The sequence below is a fragment of the Leptosomus discolor genome, chromosome 8, assembly GCF_034619465.1.
Source record: "Leptosomus discolor isolate bLepDis1 chromosome 8, bLepDis1.hap2, whole genome shotgun sequence".
NCBI classification, from domain to species: Eukaryota; Metazoa; Chordata; class Aves; order Leptosomiformes; family Leptosomidae; genus Leptosomus; species Leptosomus discolor.
The window spans coordinates 3,385,070-3,407,775 of NC_141398.1; the positions used below are offsets into that span (position 1 = coordinate 3,385,070).

Genomic DNA, 22,706 nt, shown 5'->3' on the forward strand with positions numbered 1-22,706 from the left:
GGCTCCGGGTCCTTCCGCCGCTCTCCTGCTTCCCCCCCGCACCGCCTCCCCTCCCCCCGGGCCACAGAAGCCGGAGCTTCCAATAAAGGATGATAAAACGAGTCAAAATAAGATCCAACGCTTCCATTTTTCTGCTTACAGGAAGGGAGGGCGCTTTTTTCTTCTTTTATTGGCTTTAAGAAACACCTTTGTAGTCGTTTCGAGAACATGTATAAAAAGAAAGAACTGGTTTTCTTTCCCAGACATGTATTAGTCCGTGTCAGGCTTTATTGAAAGATTTATTTTCTTTTCTTTCTACTTTTGCTTGTGTTGCAGTGTCGTTGATGACTGGGGAAGACTTCAGGGCAGGATTGGTTTGGTGGGCTCGGGGTTTTTTGACAGCAGTTTGTAGCTGTGTGGAGTTTTACGGCTCTTTTGTGTAGTTCATTCCTGATGATGTTACTAGGGATCCGTGAGTGCTATCCGAATAAAGCCCACAGACAGCAAAAATACTGTGTTTTGGGTAGATCTGAAATCCCCTTCAGTGACTTCTCTTTCGGCACAAACACGTAGCGGTAGATTTTTGTATTTTTTTTTGCCAGCTAGAACGGGGAGAGATTACATAAAACATTCAAATGCCATGGGTATTTCTGTCATGAATCGCCAACTAATTAATATTTTCAGTATGTATTTAGGATGTCTGGTTTTCTGAATCCTTGCAGATGAGCTCTGGCTCTTGGAGAGGAATGTGTAGGTGAGCCTTCTGCGGAATAGTTATAGTTTTTGTGGAATTGAAATGTGCTGGCAGGCAGGAGGAAAAAAAAAAAAGCTGTACTGTTACGTGAGCGTTGGGAAGTTAGGTAAAAGGTTTTCTGCAGTATGGAAAACCAACTGGGCCACAGGTTCCTACCAGAAGTTTTGGTTATATTTTATTTTATTTTTATTGGAGCCGTTGATCTCTGCTTTTGCACGCTAAATAATAAGTATGTAAAGAAGGACCCAAAGAGCTTTGGCCTGCTGCCGGTTTTGGAAGCTGAGGGGTTTTTTTTAAGGTTTATTTTAACTAAAACGTCTACTTGATTCTCTAGTAGTTCTTGCAAGGCTCTAGGTGTATCGTATGCCTGTAAGCTCCTGTAATAATGGCGTGGTATGTGAATGAGAAAAGGATCAAGACCGAGACAAGAAAAGGTGCCTGGTAGCTGCGTCCCTTTTGCTTGTAGTTGGACCTTGATCTTAGACCCTTCCTGCCGTAAGAGGTATGGCTAGCAGGACTTACTGGGAGTTCAGTCATACTCTGTATTTTTCCTGTATTTAACTTCTTCAAAAGAAACTTTACTAATGAAATGGTTTCATAGACATAGCTCGGTGGCAGGCAGCGGTTGAGAATTGCAGGGTCCAGGGCTGCCCCAGCGATTCAGAGACCTCAGCAGCTGCAAGGGCTCTGCCCTGTGTAGGCAAATATTGCGGGTTCGGGTGTCTTTGGTCCTTGAGATTTCAGCGGCCTGGGAGAGCAGCAGAGTCGATGTTGGCAAGCGTCACGTTTGTTTCTACGCTTACATGCGGCTAAAAGAAGGTCACGAGCGAAGAAGCTCTGGCTGAGCAGGACAGCTTGAATCTGGGAAATTGATGTTCTCTGGACATCTGGCCGTTTGTCCCGTGTCAGGCTGACAGACTTGTGAATTCCATGGGCTTCGCTGTTAGCAGGAAGAGTTTTATTGAGAAAATAACTGTTTATGAAAATAGATCTCGTCTCTTGCTTAGGGAATGGTGCGTTTCTAGGCGTTGTTCTTTTTTAGTGTGGCCCTCAGAGTTCCTGCAGCCCTAGCACGCTAATGCCTTTCAGAAGGGTTGCTCCCTGTAGCTGTGCAGTCGGTGTGTTTATGGTAATACAGCCTGGTTTGGCAGAAAATAAAGGTGAATCAGTAATGTTTTGTTGTGCAGCTTCCTTGGACTGCTTTAACCACCATGCATGTCAAATACTAGAACATGATCTTAGTTCTGGAAAAATGAAATAGGTTAGATAAAAAGTGAAGTCTAGGCAGCAATAGTCAAAACAATATCTTGACCTCAATTCTAAGAGAACTTTTTTTTGCATTGGTAGTGTTTTCCTAAAACAATTCTCTCTCTTTTTAAAAAAAAAAAAAAAAAATATTTTGATTGTTGGGTTGATGGTTGGACTTGATGATCTGACAGGTCTTTTCCAGCCTTAATGGTTCTGTGATTCTATGAATTGACCTCTCTGATGGGCACAAACCAAACCACAGGAGTTTCTGTCTGAGCACAACGAAAGACTTTTTCACTGCAAGGGTGACTGAGCACTGGCATCAGTTACACGAGGAAGTTGTGGAGTCTCCTTCCGTAGAGATACTCCCAAACCACCTCTGCAATCCTGGGAGATTGGCCCTAGGTGGCCCTGCTTGCGCAGAGGGGTTGGACAAGATGACCTCCAGAGGTCCTTTCCGACCTTAACCGTTCTGTGGTTCTCCTTTGAGGTGGGTGAAGGATAGGGTATGAGTCTCAAGAAGCTGAAATCTTCGGTGATTTGGGGTTTTACCGCTCCTTGATCCTTGCTCTGGCTGCTTAGCCGTGGTTGTATAGCGAATCCTTTTCCAGAGCAAGGTCCTTGATTCTTGCCTTTCTGAGCATTTCAGGGTGAGACCATGACTATGCATGAAGCAAGAAGAATGCGTTAGGAAAAGTGCTCCTCCGTTTTCAAGAAAGGAAAGGACGAGCAGCTCTTAACGCAGGATTGGTGGTGACCCACTAGTGACAGATTTACACAGGTTCTCGTGACAGAGCCTCTAACCTGAGAAGGAAGTTAAAAGAGAATTAGGTGTGTGCGTGGCCTCAGAGTTTCCAGCGTGGCTGCTGTGGTTCTGGGTAACCCCCACCACGGCGTGCAAACTGGCAGAGTTTTAGGCCATGTGAATAGGCCGTCTGTGATGCACCGTTGCCAACGTTCATTTGAGAATCACTGGCTGAGGGGCAGCCCTGTTTACTCTGGAAGACACTAGAAAATGTTTTCCACTGCTGTTGTGAAGCTACAGTAGCGCAAAGAAAACATGCAAGGGAATATTTATTCTTTCTATTTATATTGGTATATGTTTTCTCATGCCCTTTTCTGAAAATATGTATTTCTCTGCTGTAAGCTTGGATATCTTAACGATACTTTCTTAGTAGTAATCCCTCAAACTGTTACCTTTTAGTTTTATTAGCTGACGTAGCATAAAATATACTTTGTATGCTTTCTTTCGGATATTAGTGTAGTAGAAGGTGCTAGTTTTCAGTATTTTTGGAGCTTGGGAGAAGTGCCTGGAAATTGAAAAGGAAAAGCCTTGAAACACAGAGGTGTTTTGGGAGGTGCTGTATGATATGGCTTTGAGGAAAGTTGTTTAAAATATAGGAGGCCTCATATTGTGAGGATGTTGGCTTGAAAAATGTTACTCAACACTTTGTTTTAATCAGAATTTAGCCATAAGAGTTGCTGTTAAGCTGGAATTGAAATAAATACCGGGCTTTTACTGTTCAGTTAGATAGCTAATGAAAAGACAGTGTTAGAAGACATCTTTGTTACCGATCCGGAGGAACATTTTGGATGCTTATGGCTGTTTTATCAGCTACTGTAGTGGACAAGGATTTTCTGTAGGTCCTGTGAAAACTTAGGACTTAGTCACTGGTTCTTTCTGCTGATGTGTGAGAGGTTCCATTTCGTCCCAATAAAGGTGGAGTTGTTACCATGAGTTGGTAGTTACTGCTTCGCTATTTGGGTGGTTATTTCAGGTGTATGAGAAGGATTTTGAGGACTCTGTTACTGTTCTTGTACCCTCAGTCATCTTCCCCTAAATGTTCCTTTGCCATAGTGAAGGTCCTTGCTGTTTGTACCAATGCTGCTTGTCACGGTGTGAACAGCAGCGATGTGGAATGAGCCGTTTTGACTTTCACAATGGTCCGATCATTTTCGAAGCACAGAAGGGGAATTTTTTGAACGGCAAAGTGAAGTATGTGCAGGGTGTGCTGGAGCAGTTTTTAAGCCTGGAGTGTATGTCCTGTATTTAAACCCAAAGGCTGTTTTTACACAAGATTAAACTGAATTCCTTTATGCATGAGGCTAAAACTGAGTGTTTTGTGCCTTCAGAGGGCCTGAATTTTACCAGAATTTTACCAGAATTCACATAAGAGGAATGGTGAATATTAAATACACAGAGATGATAAGCGCAGAGAAGGTGATAGAGCTTAGAGTCTACCTCTGCAGAGCTGCCTGTATTTTGTTTGTTGCCTGTCAGTCCTCTAGCAGCAGTTAGGGTGTGGGTATACTGAATTAGAGGAAAGTCAGATCTGAGGCTTTACATTCCAGTTTTGGTATTATTGAAGAAAAATGCAACTTGAACTCACCGCTTCGTGTAAATTCAGGTTAGACTTACGTAGATTATTTTAGTGGTTGTGTGCTGGGGTTTTATGTGGTGACCTCTGACTGACACGAGGAGAATGGGTGAGGGATGTCGTGCAGGCAAGAATGAAGAGGTGGTGGTACTGCTGCTGTGGTGTGGGCTAAATCTTTTAAGTACGATAGGTAAAGGTAATTCCTTTATAAAAGGGGACAACCGCTCAAACTTTTGCCTTCGAAAAGCTAATCTTTAGGCTTTAATAGTGATACTTTGGTCATCTCACTGTTCTGCTGTTACAAAATCCAAGTCTGTGTGTGAGGGGTATGTTTGGCCTCAACGAGAGGGAGATAGGTTACAGTACTTAATTCCACATTAGTTCCTCACTATACTTGAAATATGTCTACACCTTTTCCCGGCAATCTATGCAGTTAAATGACTGGTGTTTCAGTTCTGGCTGTGCTAACTTCAGCCCTTGTTCTGTCCCTTCTCCGTAGCTTTCTGCCAATGGCAGGCCGTTGTTATTTTGTTCCCTAGTGCAGTTGCGCCCGTACCTTCATACCTCATTCATTCCTGTGCATTAAGTGCTTCCAAATATAATTAAATTTCTGTTTGAGACCTCTCATGTCTTTTTCTTTAGAGTTTTTCTGCTGTAGTTGGATTGTGTTCACTCTGAGGGAGGGGGAAGATCATCTAGCAAATCATTTAGTTCATTCTGAAGTTCCTGTTAAGAGCGTAGTGGCTGGGCACAGGTAAGGGTCAAGGTCTCAAGCTTGGGACTTCTGAATCATGTAAACACAAAATAATGAAAAAGGCTAGCTTGGGATATTCATAGGCAGCTGTCAGAAAAGGGTAGCTCCTGTTTTGGAATATTTAGCAGTAGATACAGCAATATTTACCTCAATGTCAGATGAAGCTGTCAGAGTCGGTTGAGAAAATGCCAGTTTTCACTTGTTGGTGTAATTAGGCTGATAGGGGTGGTAGAGCTGTGTGGTGGGTTGACCCTGGCCAACAATTAAGCACCCTCCAGCCACTTGCTCACTTCCTCCTGCGGTAGGGTGGGAGAGAGAATTGGAATAGCAAAAGCAAGAAAAGCCTTGTGGGTTGAGATGAAGACAGTTTAATGAATGAAGGGAAAACACACAAAAAAAATAAAAAATCCCCAAACAACGAGAAGCCCCAACCAAGTGGTGCAAAAGCAAACATTCACCACCTCTTCCAAGGAGACTGATGCTTGGTCAGTCTCTGAGGAGGGACTACCCCCACGTTTGTATTGCTGGGCATGATGCTGTAGGGCATGGACTATCCCTTCGGTTGGTTTGTCAGCTGTCCCCACCAGCCCCTCTCCCACCCTCAGCCTCCTCAGCGTGGGGGCAGAGTGAGGAGCAGAGGAGGCCTTCACGCCGCGCGAGCGTTGTTCAGCAACCGCTGAACATCGGTGCCTCAGCAGCAGCGTTTTCGTCACAAAACATGTAACACGTGTCGCATGTAACACGCAGCACCGTACGGGCTGCTATGAGGGGAGTTAACTCCATCCCAGCCAGGCCCAGTACAATCTATTTAGCATCTAACTGGCTACGATGGAGCTGCTCATCCCATGTCCTGTCAGGCTCCTCCGCTGCCTGCAGCGTGGCTGTGCAGCTTCTGGAGTCGCCTGCGGTCTTGAAAGGAGCAGTTGGCCCCTGGGAGTCCATCCCAGCAGTGTGCTGGAAGCAAAGGGTCTGGGCTGGTGCTATTCCAGGTGGAGTATTGACCAAAACGTGATAAAACTACCTTGTCTTACGTGAGCAAATTTTGGTTGATTTCTGGATTTTAGCCTGATAGGTTGACTGAGAGTTTCCCCTGCTCCTCCCATGAGAAGTCATGAGGAAGAACTGTCTGCTGGTTTTATTTTTAAGAGTGCTGAGCCAGATTTAAACCAACCTGATGCTTTTATGATCGCAGAACCAAGCAAAACGTTTTGGTGATTGATTATCATTTGTGTTTGGTGACTTCGAGCGTGCTGTGAGGACACATCAGCGTTGCCACCCCTGTTTTGTTCTCTTCTACCGCTTTCTCTCCCCTCACAAATGAGCAAACAGGTTTTGAGAGGGGCAGACCCTTTTGTCCCCAGACCCGTTTCACTTCAGTGACAAGTTTTCATCCGTGAATTCCGCAAGCTTGAGCGTTGTGTTCGCAGTGTCCCCTTCGCGAGGGGACTATTGGGGATCTAATAAGGCTGCGCGGCGTTTACAGCTGAATGAGTCCGTCTGCGAGGCCTGCGGGCTGCCGTGGGGCACGGTGCTGCTGCCGTGAGGAAGGGATGGTCGGGAGTGCTCTAATTCTGTCTGCCTCCTTCCGCATCGAGTTGTCTTCGGCGGCTTAGAGCGGAGGGCACCTGCTGACTCAACTCCCGCTGTTGAGTTTCCGTGAAGGTTGTGTCGGAGAAATCTGTGGCGGGGTTGAGCTGAAGCTCGATCGCTGCTGCTCTGAGGGGCAATTTGAAAAGAATGGAAAGGTTGTAACGTTAAAGAGTATTTAAATAAGTCCGTCTTTCAACTGGAAGTTTATTATCATTGATAATTGCTTTGCAAATCTGATTCTGGTATTTTGGGGCAGTTTGGACAAACTGTAGGAATACAGGCAAAACATGTGTTTGACAGGGTGTGATGAGCTAAGTGCTCCCTCTTTAACTGTATTGATACTTGACTGCCTCTCTCAAGCTGTGATGGAATAGGGGTGATTTATATGGCAACTAGACAGATGCGCAAATTGGAATAAATAAATAAAAAGAGTCGCTTTTGCACTGTTTCCATGCAGTTAATATTAGTAAATGGCAGTGCTCTCAGTGGGGTTTGTCGTTGGTTGGAGTGGACGGACCTGGAAGAATCATTTATTTTTCAGGGGACTTGTTACCCTGATAGTCACTTTGTGTTTTCTGTGTCTGTGTGTTTATGGACGTCAATAAGTAGCTCCTCTCTAGTAAGAGCGTGCCAGTTTTGCATATAGCCTTGTTGACGTTGTATGCTTAATCAGTTAATGTCTTCTCTAACTAAAAACTTGTCATTCTGTGTTGTTGACTTGAATGGCATTCTCTTAGTTCATTAACAGACAGCAGACTTGGGTTTTCATCTGGACAGAGCATATCTGGCAATAAATAGATTGCTTAATCTGCGTATCTAATATTGATATTTTCTGAGAGCAGAGGCACCGTATTAGCTATTTATGATAGGGTTGCTAATCTGATAAATGATGAGTTGTGACCCTCAAACGCTATGTCACGTATGTCAGTATTTGTATTTTGTTTCCCTTTGGTACCCAGGGAATGTTTAGAGTTTGTTGGTTTGGTTTTTTTTAAAAAATTAACAGATTTCTCAGTGCACTGAAAGTACAGGATCCATACCCCACTGCCAACTCCTTGAATTGACGTAATCTGCGTGGTTTGGGGTATTTAAAAATATTGGCCTTTCAGATAGGCTAGTATTTTGCACTGTTTGGCTTGTTTCATGATCCAAGCCGATGTGTCTAAAGCATTTTTTCTGTGATATAAGGGAAGGTGATTATACAGCTGGGTTTTATTGCTGATTTCGCTGAAATATGGTAATGTAAGGTATTACTTCGACTTGCTGTGATGTAGAGGTATCAGTGTAAATAACGTCTGCGTCTGGTTATTAATTCTTCTTATGAAAGACTCTGTCAAACTGTTATTTCATTTTTACGTTGAAATGAAGACAGACCCAAGTCATACTTTAGGAGTCTGGCACCTGCCTGAAAAGTTTAAATATGGCTCACTTGCTTGTTACTCTTTCAGTTGGCAATATCTTTTCTGGTTTTCTGTTTTGTCAGTTCTAAACACAACGTAACAGTTTTGTCCTTGTTATCCAAATGCTTGATTTCAGTAGGGATATTATTCTGCATACTCTCCTTGTTACTACTGGAAGAGTAAAATAGAGAGTCACCTTCTGCATCTTTAGTAAAAGGGAGCTGTGCAGCTCTCAGAATCCCCCAGTATTTGGCTGATAATAGAGGCCCAAATTGTGTTTTAGTGAGAATATAAGTGATAAAAGATTGTCATAGTCTCATCTTTCCCTTAAACTGGTTCAGGCGTAGTGTTAATGAATAAATGAATTTGTGTTTTAATCTTAATCTGTGTTGGATCTCAATCCTGCCCTTTGAGTGAAAGTGAAACACCTCAACTTTCGGAGTTCTTTTAAATCCAAACCGGATTGTTTTTCTATTCATACCGGCTGAAACTACTTAGAGCAGCCTTCAGCCTGATCTTCCAATAGTTAAGCCTTTGAAGATTTCTGGAATCTAACCTGAACTGATTCGCTGTGCCATATCCTTAAAGGCCTTTGGATGCGTTTCTGCAGGAAGAGTCCTCTGCCAAGCAGCCGCCTTCTAGGCGGGCTGTACAGTCCTGTTGCTGATCCCAGGGTCCAGTCCTGACTCCCAAACGTCTTTACCAATACGAGGATGGGACCAAAAGAGCGTATGATTCAGCTTTGCAAAGAGTTACAAAGGCTTTCTTTGAAAGAGCAACTCTTAAGATGTTACAGCCATAAGCAATGAGTTTTCTAAGCGTGTGCCTTCCGTTTCTTCTTCCTTGGGATCCGAGGGCCATCAGGAAGGTGGAAAGGCTTGCAGGTAGCTCAGGGTTTATAGTCACCCGTGAACTAGTCTTCACAAATTCCTCTCGCTTCGATACAGAGTGTAATGTGCTCAGCTCCTCGTTTGCCAGAGTTTAGGCTGTTTCTCTGTTCTTTCCTATGGCATATTTTAAGATTATGCTTTTTTTTACTCCTTTCTGTTTATTTTAGTGGTGATCATTTCCTTCTTTTTAAAGAAAAGCTGAAGTATCTTCTTCCTGTCTATCTCTGCATCAGGTGGTATGATTCCATACTCTAATAGTTACCAAATTCTGTTGAAGCGTCACAAGCATATTTGATTTCTCATTAATGTATAATCAATTTAAACTCCTTTTTGAATTCCAGAGGCAAATTCATAGCCTGTAAATTAATCAGTATTGCGGTTGATATAATAAAAATGACGTATGTAGAAATGTTATTGACCTAAAAAGTGAGTGATTTGTTAATGTCATTCAGGTGCTAATGTTGCTCTTTCTGTGTTTAAGATTGTAGAGGAGTTAGCACCTTTGATTATTTCAAAGGTAAACTTTTGCTACTTCAGTTGCTTAGGCATTGTATTTGTAAGTTGTCCAGTGTCTTTGATCTTGAGAGTGAATATTTAAAGATAATAATCTCTTTGGTTCATGGAGAAGGTTTAAAGTCATTTCTGAAGTCATGGATTAGATTGTTTTTCAGTTCTCAATTTAAAGTGAGAGGTCAGGACTTCATGGGGTTGAAAAATTAGTCCTTTTTCTAAGGGAAAGGAAAACTTCTTGCATTAAGTTTTCATATAGTCCATGTGGGCCATCTCCAGAAGGAAACAGGTGACCTGGTTACCTGGGATGTGGAGAAGGACGAGGTACTCAACGACTGTTTTGCCTCAGTCTTCACCGACAAGTGCTCCAGCCACACGGCACAAGTTGCACAAGGCAAAGGCAGGGACTGGGAGAATGAAGAACTGCCCTCTGTAGGAGATGATCAGGTTTGAGATCACCTGAGGAACCTGAAGGTGCACAAGTCCATGGGAGCTGGTGAGATGCGTCCAGAGGGAACTGGTGGATGAAGTGGCTAAGCCACTATCCATCATATTTGAGAAGTCGTGGCAGTCCAGTGAAGTTCCTGCCTGCTGGAAAAGAGGAAACGTTAACCCCCATTTTCAGAAAGGGGAACAAGGAAGACCTGGGGACCTGCAGACCAGTCACTCACCTCTGTGCCTGGCAAGGTCATGGAGTGGATCCTCCTGGAAACTCTGCAAGGGCACATGGACAATAAGGAGGTGATTGCTGGCAGCCAACATGGCTTCACTAAGGGCAAATCCTGCCTGACAGATTTGATGTCCTTCTATGATGGCGTTGCAGCGATGGTGGGTAAGGGAAGAGCAACCGATGTCATCTGCCTAGACTGGTGCGAAGCATTAGACACTGTCCCATGCGACATCCTTGTCTCTAAACTGGAGAGGTGTTGATTTGATGGATGGACCCCTCGGTGGATCAGGAATTGGCTGGATGTTCACACTCAAAGAGTCATGGTCGATGGCTCGATGCCCGAGTGGAGACCAGTGAGGAGTGGTGTTCTTCAAAGGTCGGTGTGGGGGCTGATGCTGTTTAAGCATCTTTGTCAGCAACATGGACAGCAGGATCGAGTGCACCCTCAGCAAGTTTGGCGATGACACCAAGCTGTGTGGTGCTGTCAACGCGCTGGAGGGAAGGGAGGCCATCCAGAGGGACCCTGACAGGCTGGAGAGGTGGGCCCAGGCCAGCCTCATGGAGTTCAGCAAGGCCTGGGTCGGGGCAATCCCAAGCACAGGTACAGGCCGGGCGATGAGGGGATGGAGAGCAGCCCTGGGGAGAAGGACTTGGGGAGCTGGTGGGTGAAAAGCTGGACATGACCCAACAACGTGCACTCACAGCCCAGAAAGCCAATGGCCTCCTGGGCTGCATCCAGAGCAGCGTGGGCAGCAGGTCGAGGGAGGGGATTCTGCCCCTCTGCTCCGCTCTGGTGAGACCCCCCCTGCAGGGCTGCGTCCAGCTCTGGGGGCACCACACAAGACACACATGGACCTGTTCAAGCGGATCTAGAGGAAGGTCACGAAGATGCTCACGGGCTGGAGCAGCTCCCCTGTGAGGACAGGCTGAGAGAGTTGGGGTTGTTCAGCCTGGAGAAGAGAAGGCTCCAGGGAGACCTTACAGCGGCCTTCAGTGCTGACAGGGGGCTGCAGGAGAGGTGGGGAGGGACTCTGGATCAGGGAGGGCAGTGATGGGGCGAGGGGTGACGGTTTCACACTGAAAGAGGGGAGATTTAGGTGAGATATTGGGAAGAAATCCTTCCCTGTGAGGGCGGTGAGGCGCTGGCACAGGCTGCCTGGAGGAGCTGTGGCTGCCTCCTCCCTGGCAGTGCTCAAGGCCAGGCTGGATGGGGCTGGGAGCAACCTGGTCTGGTGGGAGGTGTCCCTGCCCAGGGCAGGGGGTTGGACTAGATGGTCTTTAAGGTCCCTTCCAGCCCAACCCGTTCTGTGACCCTATGAAGTATTGGAGTAACTTTTTTTTTTTTTTCATGTCTCTTTTTCTTGCCATACCAATATTTACAATCACTGATTTTGTGCCCTTTATTCTACTCGGGTATATTTATCACAAGGATGCTTAAAGGACAGCATCTTGTAATCAAAGCTGTGCTTTTCAGCTTTTGAAGGATCATGACCGTTTCAAGGACAGAAGGGATACCTGTTTCTGGTAGGGTTTGCATATCCTGTGAATTTGCAGTTGAGAGTTGTTTAAAGGATGCACTAGGTTAAAGCTTATACATGTTAAAGATTGGTGGTACTTAAGCAAAGTGCTTCTAAAGATGCATAACTAAACATTGCAAACCAAAAGATAATTGGGCAACGTAGTCCAAAAATGACAAGTTTAAGTCCCCAGGACGTTATTTTTAGTTGTGATTTCTCACGCAAAATACCTGGTCCTGAAATGTTCCCTTGAGCTCAACAAGATTTTTGAGTTTATGAGAATTTTAGCAGGGAAAAAAAGTAGACAGGATATGAGGTAGTGATTTTTAATTTTTTCCGCCTTGTAAATGGTGTATTGAATGATGCAGGACTTTGAGGTAGGTGCAGGACTGAGCAGAAACACTGTATGAATCGTAATCTTTGGTTTCCCCTGAGCAAATGTAGGCAGGACGCTGTGAACTTCTAGTTGTGTTGTTACTACCTATGCCTAATTCTTCCCTACGAGGTGAGAAGTACTGACTTGAAGGGAAACATCAGGCCCTGTGTGTCTAGATAGTAAAATCAAGGTTCCCTTCTCTTTTTTTGCATCCTGTTGCGTTGTGTTGTTGATGCACTTTGAGTTGTGGCAGTGTTTGAAGCTGATTTCTGTGGGGTTTTTTCTCCTTAGTGTCCTTAATCTGCAGCATGAGTTGATTTTTATTTTTATTAATACTACTGTGAATGATCTTACGTATTTTAACCCCTCCTGCCAATTTATTTTCTTAATTTTTTTTTTTTTCTAAATAGGGATAAATTCCTCAGTAATACATTATCTTCTCAAGTGTAAAATGTGTTTAACTTACTTGGATAAATATTTAAGGTAATAAGGAAACTATTACTAGGACTGACTTCAGCCGTTTGAGCAAGAGGATATAGAAGCTTGCGACTCGCACATCAACAGCTGTGTGACTGTGGGAGTTCGAAACAAGAAAACTATATGGGCTTAGACTGGGTCTATCAGAAAAAATAATCTTTTTCTCCATTGAATGCGTGTGTACGCAGTTTGACTTGTGGTTCGTAGCACCTCTCAGCTATTTGAAACATCGGTGTTGGTTTTACAGCTGTGAAGGTAACTAATAAAGGCTTTGCATTGCCAGAGGTAGGAGAAAGAAAAGATGCCTGAAGTTTTCTTAAGGGAAAAAAAGAGGGAGAAAGGAGCAGGGGAGGGCAGAAAACCTGTGAGGTCAGAACTACTGAGTGTGTCGTATTAAAAAGGTGTTTTTAGAAACACATGATGTAATACTAAAAGTAACCCCTGCAGTGTCTTACTCCTACCTAGAGTATTTGGCAGCATTTTAGTTTGTTGCAAACTTGGTATGTGCTTGTGAAGCACAGAAAGGATTCATTTCAGATGATTAGAGAAGGTGATTATTTATCTCCGTAGCGGCTGGCATTAGAGGGATGGCTGTGTTCCTTTGATCCCATGTCAATGGAAGCAGTAACGTTTATGCCCGAGACCTTCAAGATCCAGCAAGTTAGAATCTTGTGTAAGTCAAACTCTTACAGGAGTTTGAATAGTTTCTGCTTCAAAGAATTCTGGTTTTTACAATGAATTACGAGAAATGGAATGTGATTTCATGCAGATGTTTTGATGCTTATTTTGCAGATGATGTTCTGACGCCGAGTACAGAGAACAGCAGTTTTCCCTGCCAAGCACCTCACTTCCGCCAGTGTGAGATCTGTTTGCTGTCTTTCCCGAAAGAGACCCAGTTCCAGCGCCATATGAGGGATCATGAGCAAAATGACAAGGTACGAATTTTAGTAGAGACAAACTTGGAAAATACCGGTGTATACTGATGTTTTCGTACGCTGACAAGTGAAGTTAAAGCAAGAAATGGTTTTCAGGTTTTTTAATCACATCACTAGTAATTACTACTTGGGGACCTCAGGATTTGATGAAGTTTCTCTTTCATGTTTCCTCATGTTTCCTTTGAGACAGGACCTTGCTTTGATGCTGTTTAGTTAGGTGGTTGTTTCCAGTTCAGGAATTTTTCATTTTAGCCGTTTTCTTTGATGTGTAAAATATGCAGGTAGCTGAGAAAACGTGTGGGCTTCCTTTTAATCAAATTTGCAAACCGATTCTGCACATAAGCATTATCTTCTTTTTATTGCTAACATTGATGAACTGGACCCCGCTAGTCTCTTACAGCTGTTTTCAGTAACGTCGAGCAACCTAATCCAGTGTGTATGCACTGGTCAGGAGATTCATGTCATCACTTCAGCTGCTTACAAATCAAATTTGGGAAAGAATGGGAAAAATACAGATAGAGTAATTAAGACCGGACTGGCTTTTTAAATGAAGCTTTTGGCACAGGTTTCATCTGTAATCTGAAGCATTTCATTTCTGTTCCTTGTTTTCTGTTTCACAGAGCTAAAACTACTTCACATGCGATGGAAAACCCAAAAATTATTGCTGTTTGAGGTAGCTGTAGGTGCAGATTAATTTTTACAAAACGTAGGACTTGGAGATGATAATTCATGTGTACAAAGAACTCCTTGCACAAGTTTCAACGTTGTAGAGTTGATCTATAGAAAGTGGAAGTTGATATTGTTAAAACCACGCTGATGGCGTGCTTGTGTAGAGTGAAGGGGCTCTTAAGGAATGAAAACTGATAATGCGGATACCAGCTGAAGAGGAGTCAGTCCTAACATAAACTAAGCTCTTTGCTGGTTCGATTATTAATTATGCTTTAAGGGGGAGTTCACGATCTCAGTTAAAGTAGGAAAATTTATTTCCATCTCTTGCTCCTTCTTCTCTCCTGCTAACTTCACTCTTCTCAGACAGTCTCAATTTTAAGTCTCTGCTTTCTTTAGTTCCCCTGCCTTCTTTCCCCATATGCCCTTGAAATGCTGTATTTGCGTTTGCAGTAGGGAGATGCAAAGAAGATAAAAAGACTGGTATTATTAAGGAGCACTATCGTATGTAGGAACTTGAATTGCTCTTTTTTAATTTTGTTTTAGGCATTTTGATCTGTATGGTTATATGTGTTACCCAGGGTATATGTAACTTATGGGAAGACTGAATTTTGCCTTTATTTTTGTGGTTTTAACAAACAGCCTCACCGGTGTGACCAGTGTCCGATGTCATTTAATGTTGAGTTCAACTTGACACTTCATAAATGTACTCACAATGGTGAAGATCCTACGTGCCCTGTTTGCAACAAGAAATTCTCCAGAGTGGCCAGTCTGAAAGCTCATATAATGCTACATGAGAAAGAAGAGGTAATTCATTAAACCTCATAACTTAAATTTTGAAAAGACGTGTCAGAAGGGTTGTACCTAATCCCTTACCTATATTCTTTAGGTTGGAAGGTCGACTAAATGGTCTCATTCAGAAGAAATAAAAAACTTTTAATGAGGAGTCTATTTTAATAATAGTAGCAGAAATTAATACCCTTGGTATAAGCAAGTGTTCCCATCCTGCCTTTACTAACTGCTTAGTTACTTAAGAATACTTTTCTTTTGAAGCGTTTTCTGTGATTTCATGGGTGTTGATAAGCCCATGTGTGATAGTCTATGTGGTCATTTTTGATGGCAGATGTCATGGGGAGTCACTCTCACCATCTATGTCTTGCCTCATGAAGCTTTTCCCTCGTCTAGAAGTTCCACCCGTTTTTTTGAGTGGTTGTTTTGCTCGAGAGGCCTTCTCCTTCCTTTCCTTCACAATTTCGTTTTCCATTTTTGTAAGGCATTGGTTAAATTCTTAGCAAGCACTTAATGCATAGGACTGTTTTGCAGACTTTGTAGTCATTACTGTGTTACTGCAGTTGCCAGAGTTGACTGTACTGACCAAAATACCGCGTTTTCAATCATGTAATTACCTCTTCCTCCTGGGAAGGCTTTTTTAAACTGGGACAAAAGCTGTCTGAAGTTTCTTACGCATGCCAGTAAGGAACATGTAACAGATGTATTGCCAAAGAGATGGTGAATATTTTTAGACATTTAATCTTAACTCTCTGCTTAGATTTTGTAAAATAAAGATACTCTGAGAAATAAAATTAATGGTTTTGAAAAGCAAAAGGAAGTCAAATAAATGCAGAGCTTTTAGTTTTCGTTGAAACAATATTTGACTTCGATTCTTCCTCTGAATTTCAGAGAAATGGCAATGCTTTTGCATTAAACTTTACAAGTATAATTTCCATGCAAAATGACATGGAATGCTAATACAGCTGGGAAGTGGTGTGCTTACCACTGCTGTAAAATTAATGGGTTGAAGTGTTATCTGTCAAAACCATTCTGTGTCCCTATTTGTTTCTGTCATCTTTTCTGTGACAATAGCTTAAGAAAAGTCAGTAGTAACTTTACTGTTAGAGTAGGCATTATTGTTAGAAAGTAAGTGACAACCTGTGTCATTTTAACCCATGAAAGTGTAAAATCCCTGAATCTACAGTTAAGAAAGTGGTATTCTTTACAAACGTTTATGTAGACTATAGCATAGTCGGACTGAGGTAGACTTCTGTCTGTATCATGAGCTCGCTACCAAGGAAATAGGGAGAGGTGCTGATGATACTGAGCTGCTTGTTTCTGCTACCATATGAACTTTTTCAGGATTCTGTTTCAGTGGAGTTTCTTAAAATACAAATATTACCATGAGCTTGCAGTGATTATTGTCCATGATTTATATTCTGGGGCTCATAAACGCTTTTTTTTTTTTGCTTGTACACTTTTATTGCTGCTCGCTTCCAGCTGCTGATGTCCAGAGAAGGATACATTCACCGACTTGAGCAAAGCTTGCCCGTGTGTGTAGCAGTTTGGGAACCTTTTGAAAAATCAGTCTCTGTTATCTCTTTCAGAATCTTATCTGTTCAGAGTGCGGAGATGAGTTTACTTTACAGAGTCAGCTGTCCATACACATGGAAGAACATCGTCAGGAATTGGCAGGCAGTAGGATCCACAGCTGCAAGTCTTGCAAAAAGGAATTTGAAACTTCCTCACAGCTAAAGGAGCATATGAAAACTCACTATAAAATAAGGTGACGATCACAGGATTGTAATGAAATGAGCAGATGTTACTTTTATGGTGATGGCTGGGGAAAGCGAGAGCAGCATTTCCAGTCAGCAAAGTACCATGATCTGTGCAGATAACTTCTTTTCTTTGGTATGGTGTTATGAAATGGCATTTGTTTTTTAAAACCTTGCTAAAGGAGGAGGTTATTTTTGGAGGCTTTTTTTTTTTTTTTGGCTGTTCTCATATTTAACCACTCATACTGAGCATAGTTCCATCTGCTAGCTATTCATAAGCACAGGTTAAGATTTGCTAATGCAGAGCGCTTTTTGAAGTGTGTTTTGTGTGATTTTAAAGGTGAATGAAGCCTTTAAAGCTTCAATTCCTATTGAAGCAAATGTATAATAATTTTACATAGAATCACAGAATCATTTGGGTTGGAAAAGACCTTTAAGATCATCGAGTCCAACCATTAACCCAGCACGGCCAAGCCCACCTCTAAACCATGTCCCGAAGTGCCACATCTACTTGTTTTTTGAACACCTCCAGGGATGGTGACTCCACCACCTCCCTGGGCAGCCTGTTCCAGGGCCTCACAACCCTTTTGGTAAAGGAATTTTTCCTAATGTCCAATCTAAACCTCCCCTGGCACAACTTGAGGCCATTTCCTCTCGTCCTGTCGCTTGTTACGTGGGAGAAGAGACCGACCCCCACCTCACCACAACCTCCTCTCAGGTAGTTGTAGGGAGCGACAAGGTCTCCCCTCAGCCTCCCCTTCTTCAGACTGAACACCCCCAGTTCCCTCAGCTGCTTCTCACAGACCTGTTCTCCAGACCCCTCCCCAGCTCCGTTGCCCTTCTCTGGACACGCTCCAGCACCTCAACGTCCTTCTTTCAGTGAGGGGCCCAAAACTGCACCCACCATTCGAGGGGCGGCCTCACCAGTGCCCAGTACAGATCCCCTCCCTGCTCCTGCTGGCCACACCGTGGCTGACACAGGCCAGGAGGCTGTTGGCCTTCTTGGCCACCTGGGCACACTGCTGGCTCATGTCCAGCCGGCTGTCGACCAGCACCCCCAGGGCCTTTCCCACTGGGCACCTTTCCAGCCGCTCCTCCCCAGCCTGTAGCGCTGCTGGGGTTGGTGTGACCCAAGGGCAGGACCCGGCACTTGGCCTGGTTGAACCTCATGGCATTGGCCTCAGCCCATCGACCCAGCCTGTCCAGGTCCCTCTGCAGAGCCTTCCTGCCCTCCAGCAGATCAGCGCTCCCACCCTATTTAGTGTCACCTGCAAACTTGCTGAGGGAGCACTCGATGGCTTCTGTGTTCCAGAAGGTTTAAAAAAATACCGTGGTAGATTTCCAGTGGCAAACTGAAAATTCAGGTAAAGTTGTTATGTTTCCGTTGAGTTGTATAATAGTGCACACAAGGAATGTTCTTGCTGTGGTCATCTCCCGACTTAGTTAGGATGAATAAATTAAGAATGGAGGAGTGAATCTAACATGATGGCTGTAATTTTGAGAGAGTATTACACGTGCTACATTCTGATATAAAAGAGATAGAAATGCTCCATGAAAAATTGTTTATTTTCATAAACATGGATTATTGCTGGATTCGGAGCTTCCATATATGAGATTCACCTTATTTATCAGTTTGGACGTAGAAACATGTTGCATTTGCATTCAAGAAGCTTCTGTCCATAACGGTGCTTTACTGTCCTGTCACCAGCAGCACCAGTGCGACCCGTGGGTGTGGGCCAGGTTAATGAATTGCCAAAGTGATCCCACTCCACCTTCTGTGTTTCAGTAGAAATTATTTTGAAAGGAAAAACGTGGGTGTTCTGATTTATTTATTTATTTATTTATTACTTGACACAATCCTCTCATACTGTTCAGATGAATTATGAAAAGTTAACACCCGACCTAACCTGTCTGGCTGTATACAAAGTTCAAAGACATACATCAGTACTTTAAAATCTTACTCTTTGATTCCTGCTTTTCATTATAGAATAAGTTTCAACAAATTTTTAGCATTTAAAATTATGAAAAACCTTGTTCCCTTAAGCTTTTTCATAAGGCGGTTGCTCTTTTCCCTCCCCAAAAGGTGTTTATTTTGTCTTGGAAGCATTTGAATGGAGAGCTATTACAAAGTTACAATGTAGATTTAGTATCTACCTTTTGCTAAGAAGAAAATGATCATTATAACTCTAAACAATGGAATATTTTAGAATGTGATCTGATCTTGAAGGATTGTCCTTACAATCTTCTTCAAGTTGGATAGTATTTCCTTCATTAAAACGCCACAGCTATAGTTGAAACAGACGTTGCTCGTCAGAGAGCACATTCTGACAATCAGGCTGGTCCGGATCTGTCCTGAGGTGGAGAGAAGAGGTTCTAACATCTGTGCTGTTCTCTCTCCTACTCCTCAATCTTCAGTTGATTTTGCTCTGGGTACTTCAGTAAGTTTTGGTAGATAGAATTAATATGTAAAAGTAAAATCTATTACCCAACTCTGTGCTCTCTCTGCAAGAGTATAAAAAGGTTTTTAAAACACATGTAATATTTGTTTGAAGTCATTGGAAGGGAGTATGTGCTTCACTTTAAATATACACTGAATATCTGTGTTCTCTTAGAGTAGGAAGATGCATCATTGGAGCAGAAGTTTAATGATTTCCTATGTGATGCATGGACTGTTAACTTCCCTGCTCTTTTTTACGTGGTTGTACCTGCCTGCGTTTCAAGGGGGTGGTGTGTTTTGCCCATCTGCTCTACATTAGCTGGTTCTTACTTCTCAGTTGTTGAGCAAAACACCAGGTATTTAAATTTTGTGTGATTTCAGTTAGCTTTAAGCAGTACTGACAAGCTGGATTAGTGTATAGGGGTAAATACTCTGTGGAAAATGTGGAGTGCTCTAGATACCACGCTGCCTTCTGGTTTCACCTTTTTTAGCTGAGTTGTTGTAATGGTCTGGTAATATCCCCTAGGTTTTCATTTTTTTTTCTTTTTTCCCCAGCATAAAATCAGTGGTTCCCCCGCTGTTTTTCAGCAGTCATTTAAACTAACCAGTTTTATTTGTAGAGAGTTTGTCATCTGTTACTACGCCTCTGTGGAGATGGTGATTTGTGTTTGAGGAGCGGTGGTGGATATTTGGGTCGTTCAATTCTTAACCTGTTAGACCTCAGCAACTGCATTTGTGCTCTGGTTTGCAGATCTTCCTGTTCTAGTTGAGAACGAAAGTCTTGCCATGTTCAGGCAAAAGAAACACAGTTGCGCAGAGCTGAACGTGCTCACCGAAATAGCGGTTGTGAAGCCGCTTTATACTTCTAGCAGAATTTACGGTGAAAATGTTTCTAGAGAACCTCGAAGAAGTATAAATGTTATTACAGAAATAACGGTAAAGTCTTGGTGTTTGTAGGCACGTAGGGAAGTGCTCCCTGTACGTTGTTCTTTTAGTATCATTAAAGAGTTTGGGTTTTAACTGTCGCAGCTGCTACCATAGCTTGTCATCAAATTTATACTGTATGTTAAAAAATGATGGAGTAGAATCAGCTTCTTTAAAATAATGTTTAATGTTAGGATTAAGAGGATTTCCTTTACATTTCTTTGTTGTTTTTTTGTTGTGTTTGTTGTTGGTTTTTTAAATGCCAGGGTATCAAATACCAGATCCTACAACAGAAATATTGACAGAAGCGGTTTTACCTATTCCTGTCCTCACTGTGGAAAGACGTTCCAGAAGCCGAGTCAGTTAACACGACATGTTAGGATACACACCGGTAAGACTGTGGAAGTAATTCTTTTAGTTTGCATTTGTTTTACATAATTCAATTAATCTGTGAAACTCTAAATACTTTTCTCGCCAGCTGGGACTTGAAGTGGTATGAATGCGCCGGGCTCATTGGCATTTATCAAAGGTGCTTTGTCTAGTGCCTTTGCTTAGGAAAAGTATATGCTCTTGCAAATCTTTTTAACTATTTCTAATGAAATCTGGAAATTTGAAGTACAGTACAGGTTTTGTTTGTTACATAACACAAATTTTGGTAGTTGACGTTTCAGTGGGCCCTAAAATTGGAATTCCTAGTGAAGGGCCAGTCAGGTGCTCTGAATAAGATCTTACATACTCTAGAGAGCGGGTTCTAAAATTTACAATCACAAAAAGAGTAGAAATCCGTGAGAGCGAATAATACTACTAACATAATGGCCTTGCTTTTGGGTTTACATTGATTTATTTAAAGTTATGGCATATATTTTCTGTACTTACAGTAACTGCCATTTTCAGGATGTCCAAAGTGAGCTTGGGAGGTGATGAGCCTAAGAGAGCAATTTAGATACTTGAAGAAGAGCAGGTGACTGTTGAGTTCGCAGAATGAATAGCAGATGGTTTTTGCAAAATTAATGTAATAAACCTCCGTTTGTTTAACCCTTAAGCAGTTGAAATAACTGAAAAATGCTAAGTATAAAATAATAAAAAGTTTTTGAAGTGTACAGAGGACTGTAAAAATAGTTCTCACGCTTTAACCAGACATACATCATACAGCATGAGTTTGGCTTTGAACAAAACCTTCATCGAAGGTGTTCCAGTGATGTGCAATATATATATATTTTCCATTTTGTGAATAAATGGCTGTTTGTATAGTTATCAGCTAATTAAAGTAGTAAATGATGTAAGTGTGCGACGTTGTTTGTATTAGCAGTCTGTGATGAGTTGCCATGTACAAGAATGACTTTGTTTGCCAAGGGAGAAATAAAAATTTCATTGCATGACTCTTTCTTAGGAATCTTTTTAAGCTTTATAATTTAATTGTAAAACAGTTACAGAAGAGTACCTGCTTTAAAAGTTGCCTCCAAGTAATATAAAAAAGTCACTGAAAATTAACTTTCTTAGTTTTGTATCTATTCAGTACATTATTTTAACTTATTCTAGTCAGAATTAAAGAAGCAAGATTATAGTTGGTTGAGAACACTTTGCTAAAGATTCAAAAAGTTCCAGAGCATTTATAGTTCTTTTGAAGAGTAAAAAGACATTTGTCTGTTGGGAAACCAGAGGCAGAAAATGTAATCCCAGTCTGCACGTGGCAGGAGGCCGTTTTACGTTCCAAGTAGCTAGTGAGCACTCCAATTTGTGGAGCTGGTTATTACTTTAAATCTCCAGACAGTCTGTCTGGCATCCAGTTGTTTAAGGTAGTGTAAAATATGTAGGAAAGAAGAACTCTGCTTTAAAGAATTTGGAATACCTTAGTCTGTAATTGTTAAAAGGGCATGTCTGTGCTCCCGTGTACAGCACTGCGTTAGTGCCTTAATTGCAATACTTTTTTTGTTCATGGCTTTTAATTTCAAGCACTTACACCCTTTGGGAGAAACAAATTTTAAGTCTCAGGGATTGCAATTCCCATGTTAATAACAAAGTAATGAACCCACCGTTCCCTCTCCTGTATTTTGTTAAGTTATACTTGAGAAATACAGAAATTACACGTTTCCACACTAGAATTGAGTTTTTATAATGAAATTCAATTAAATAGGCAAACTTAACCTGGAGCAATACTTGTACGTGTTCACCAGCAGCTAAGTGTTTTACCAGTGAAAGCCCAGTATGAATTTTGTCACTGCATTTCAAGATCTGAATCGGTGTCCTGTATTTTCATCCATATTTAACACAGTAGAGTTAAAACCCACAGACCTTAAAGCGTCTTCAAAAGCCATAAACAGCAGAACAGAAAATACACATTCCTTCAGACCTGATGCTATGAGTTACGTGGTTGTAATCTGTTTCAGAAAATAGCTGCTTTTATTTCAAACAATGTGAATTTGATTAAGAATTAATCATTTTAAACTAGACGTAATTACAGCTGTATAATCAGAAGTCACATAAGAATATTCATTAAAACTGCTTCAGCGTGTGTAACGTTTAGCACATGCCAGTGCTTGGTGGTGCAGCAGCCGTAACGTGCAGCGTGCTCGCAGTGGTTTTGCTATAGACGTGTGCAAAGGCAAAGTGCTAAATGTTTTCAAGGTCCTGGAGTTACCTACAGCTCAAGCATTT

At 42.2% G+C, this 22,706-nt stretch overlaps 1 protein-coding gene across 1 annotated transcript in view; it reads left to right on the plus strand.

Annotated features, from left to right (window-relative positions):
• Window positions 1-22,706, plus strand: part of ZNF236 (zinc finger protein 236) — a 73,068-nt gene that overhangs the window by 597 nt on the left and 49,765 nt on the right. Inside the window, exons 2-5 of the mRNA XM_086468862.1 lie at window positions 13,336-13,478; window positions 14,787-14,951; window positions 16,523-16,701; window positions 20,318-20,442. Coding sequence (XP_086324988.1) covers window positions 13,336-13,478; window positions 14,787-14,951; window positions 16,523-16,701; window positions 20,318-20,442 — 612 coding nt within the window. The remainder of the gene's footprint in view (window positions 1-13,335; window positions 13,479-14,786; window positions 14,952-16,522; window positions 16,702-20,317; window positions 20,443-22,706) is intronic.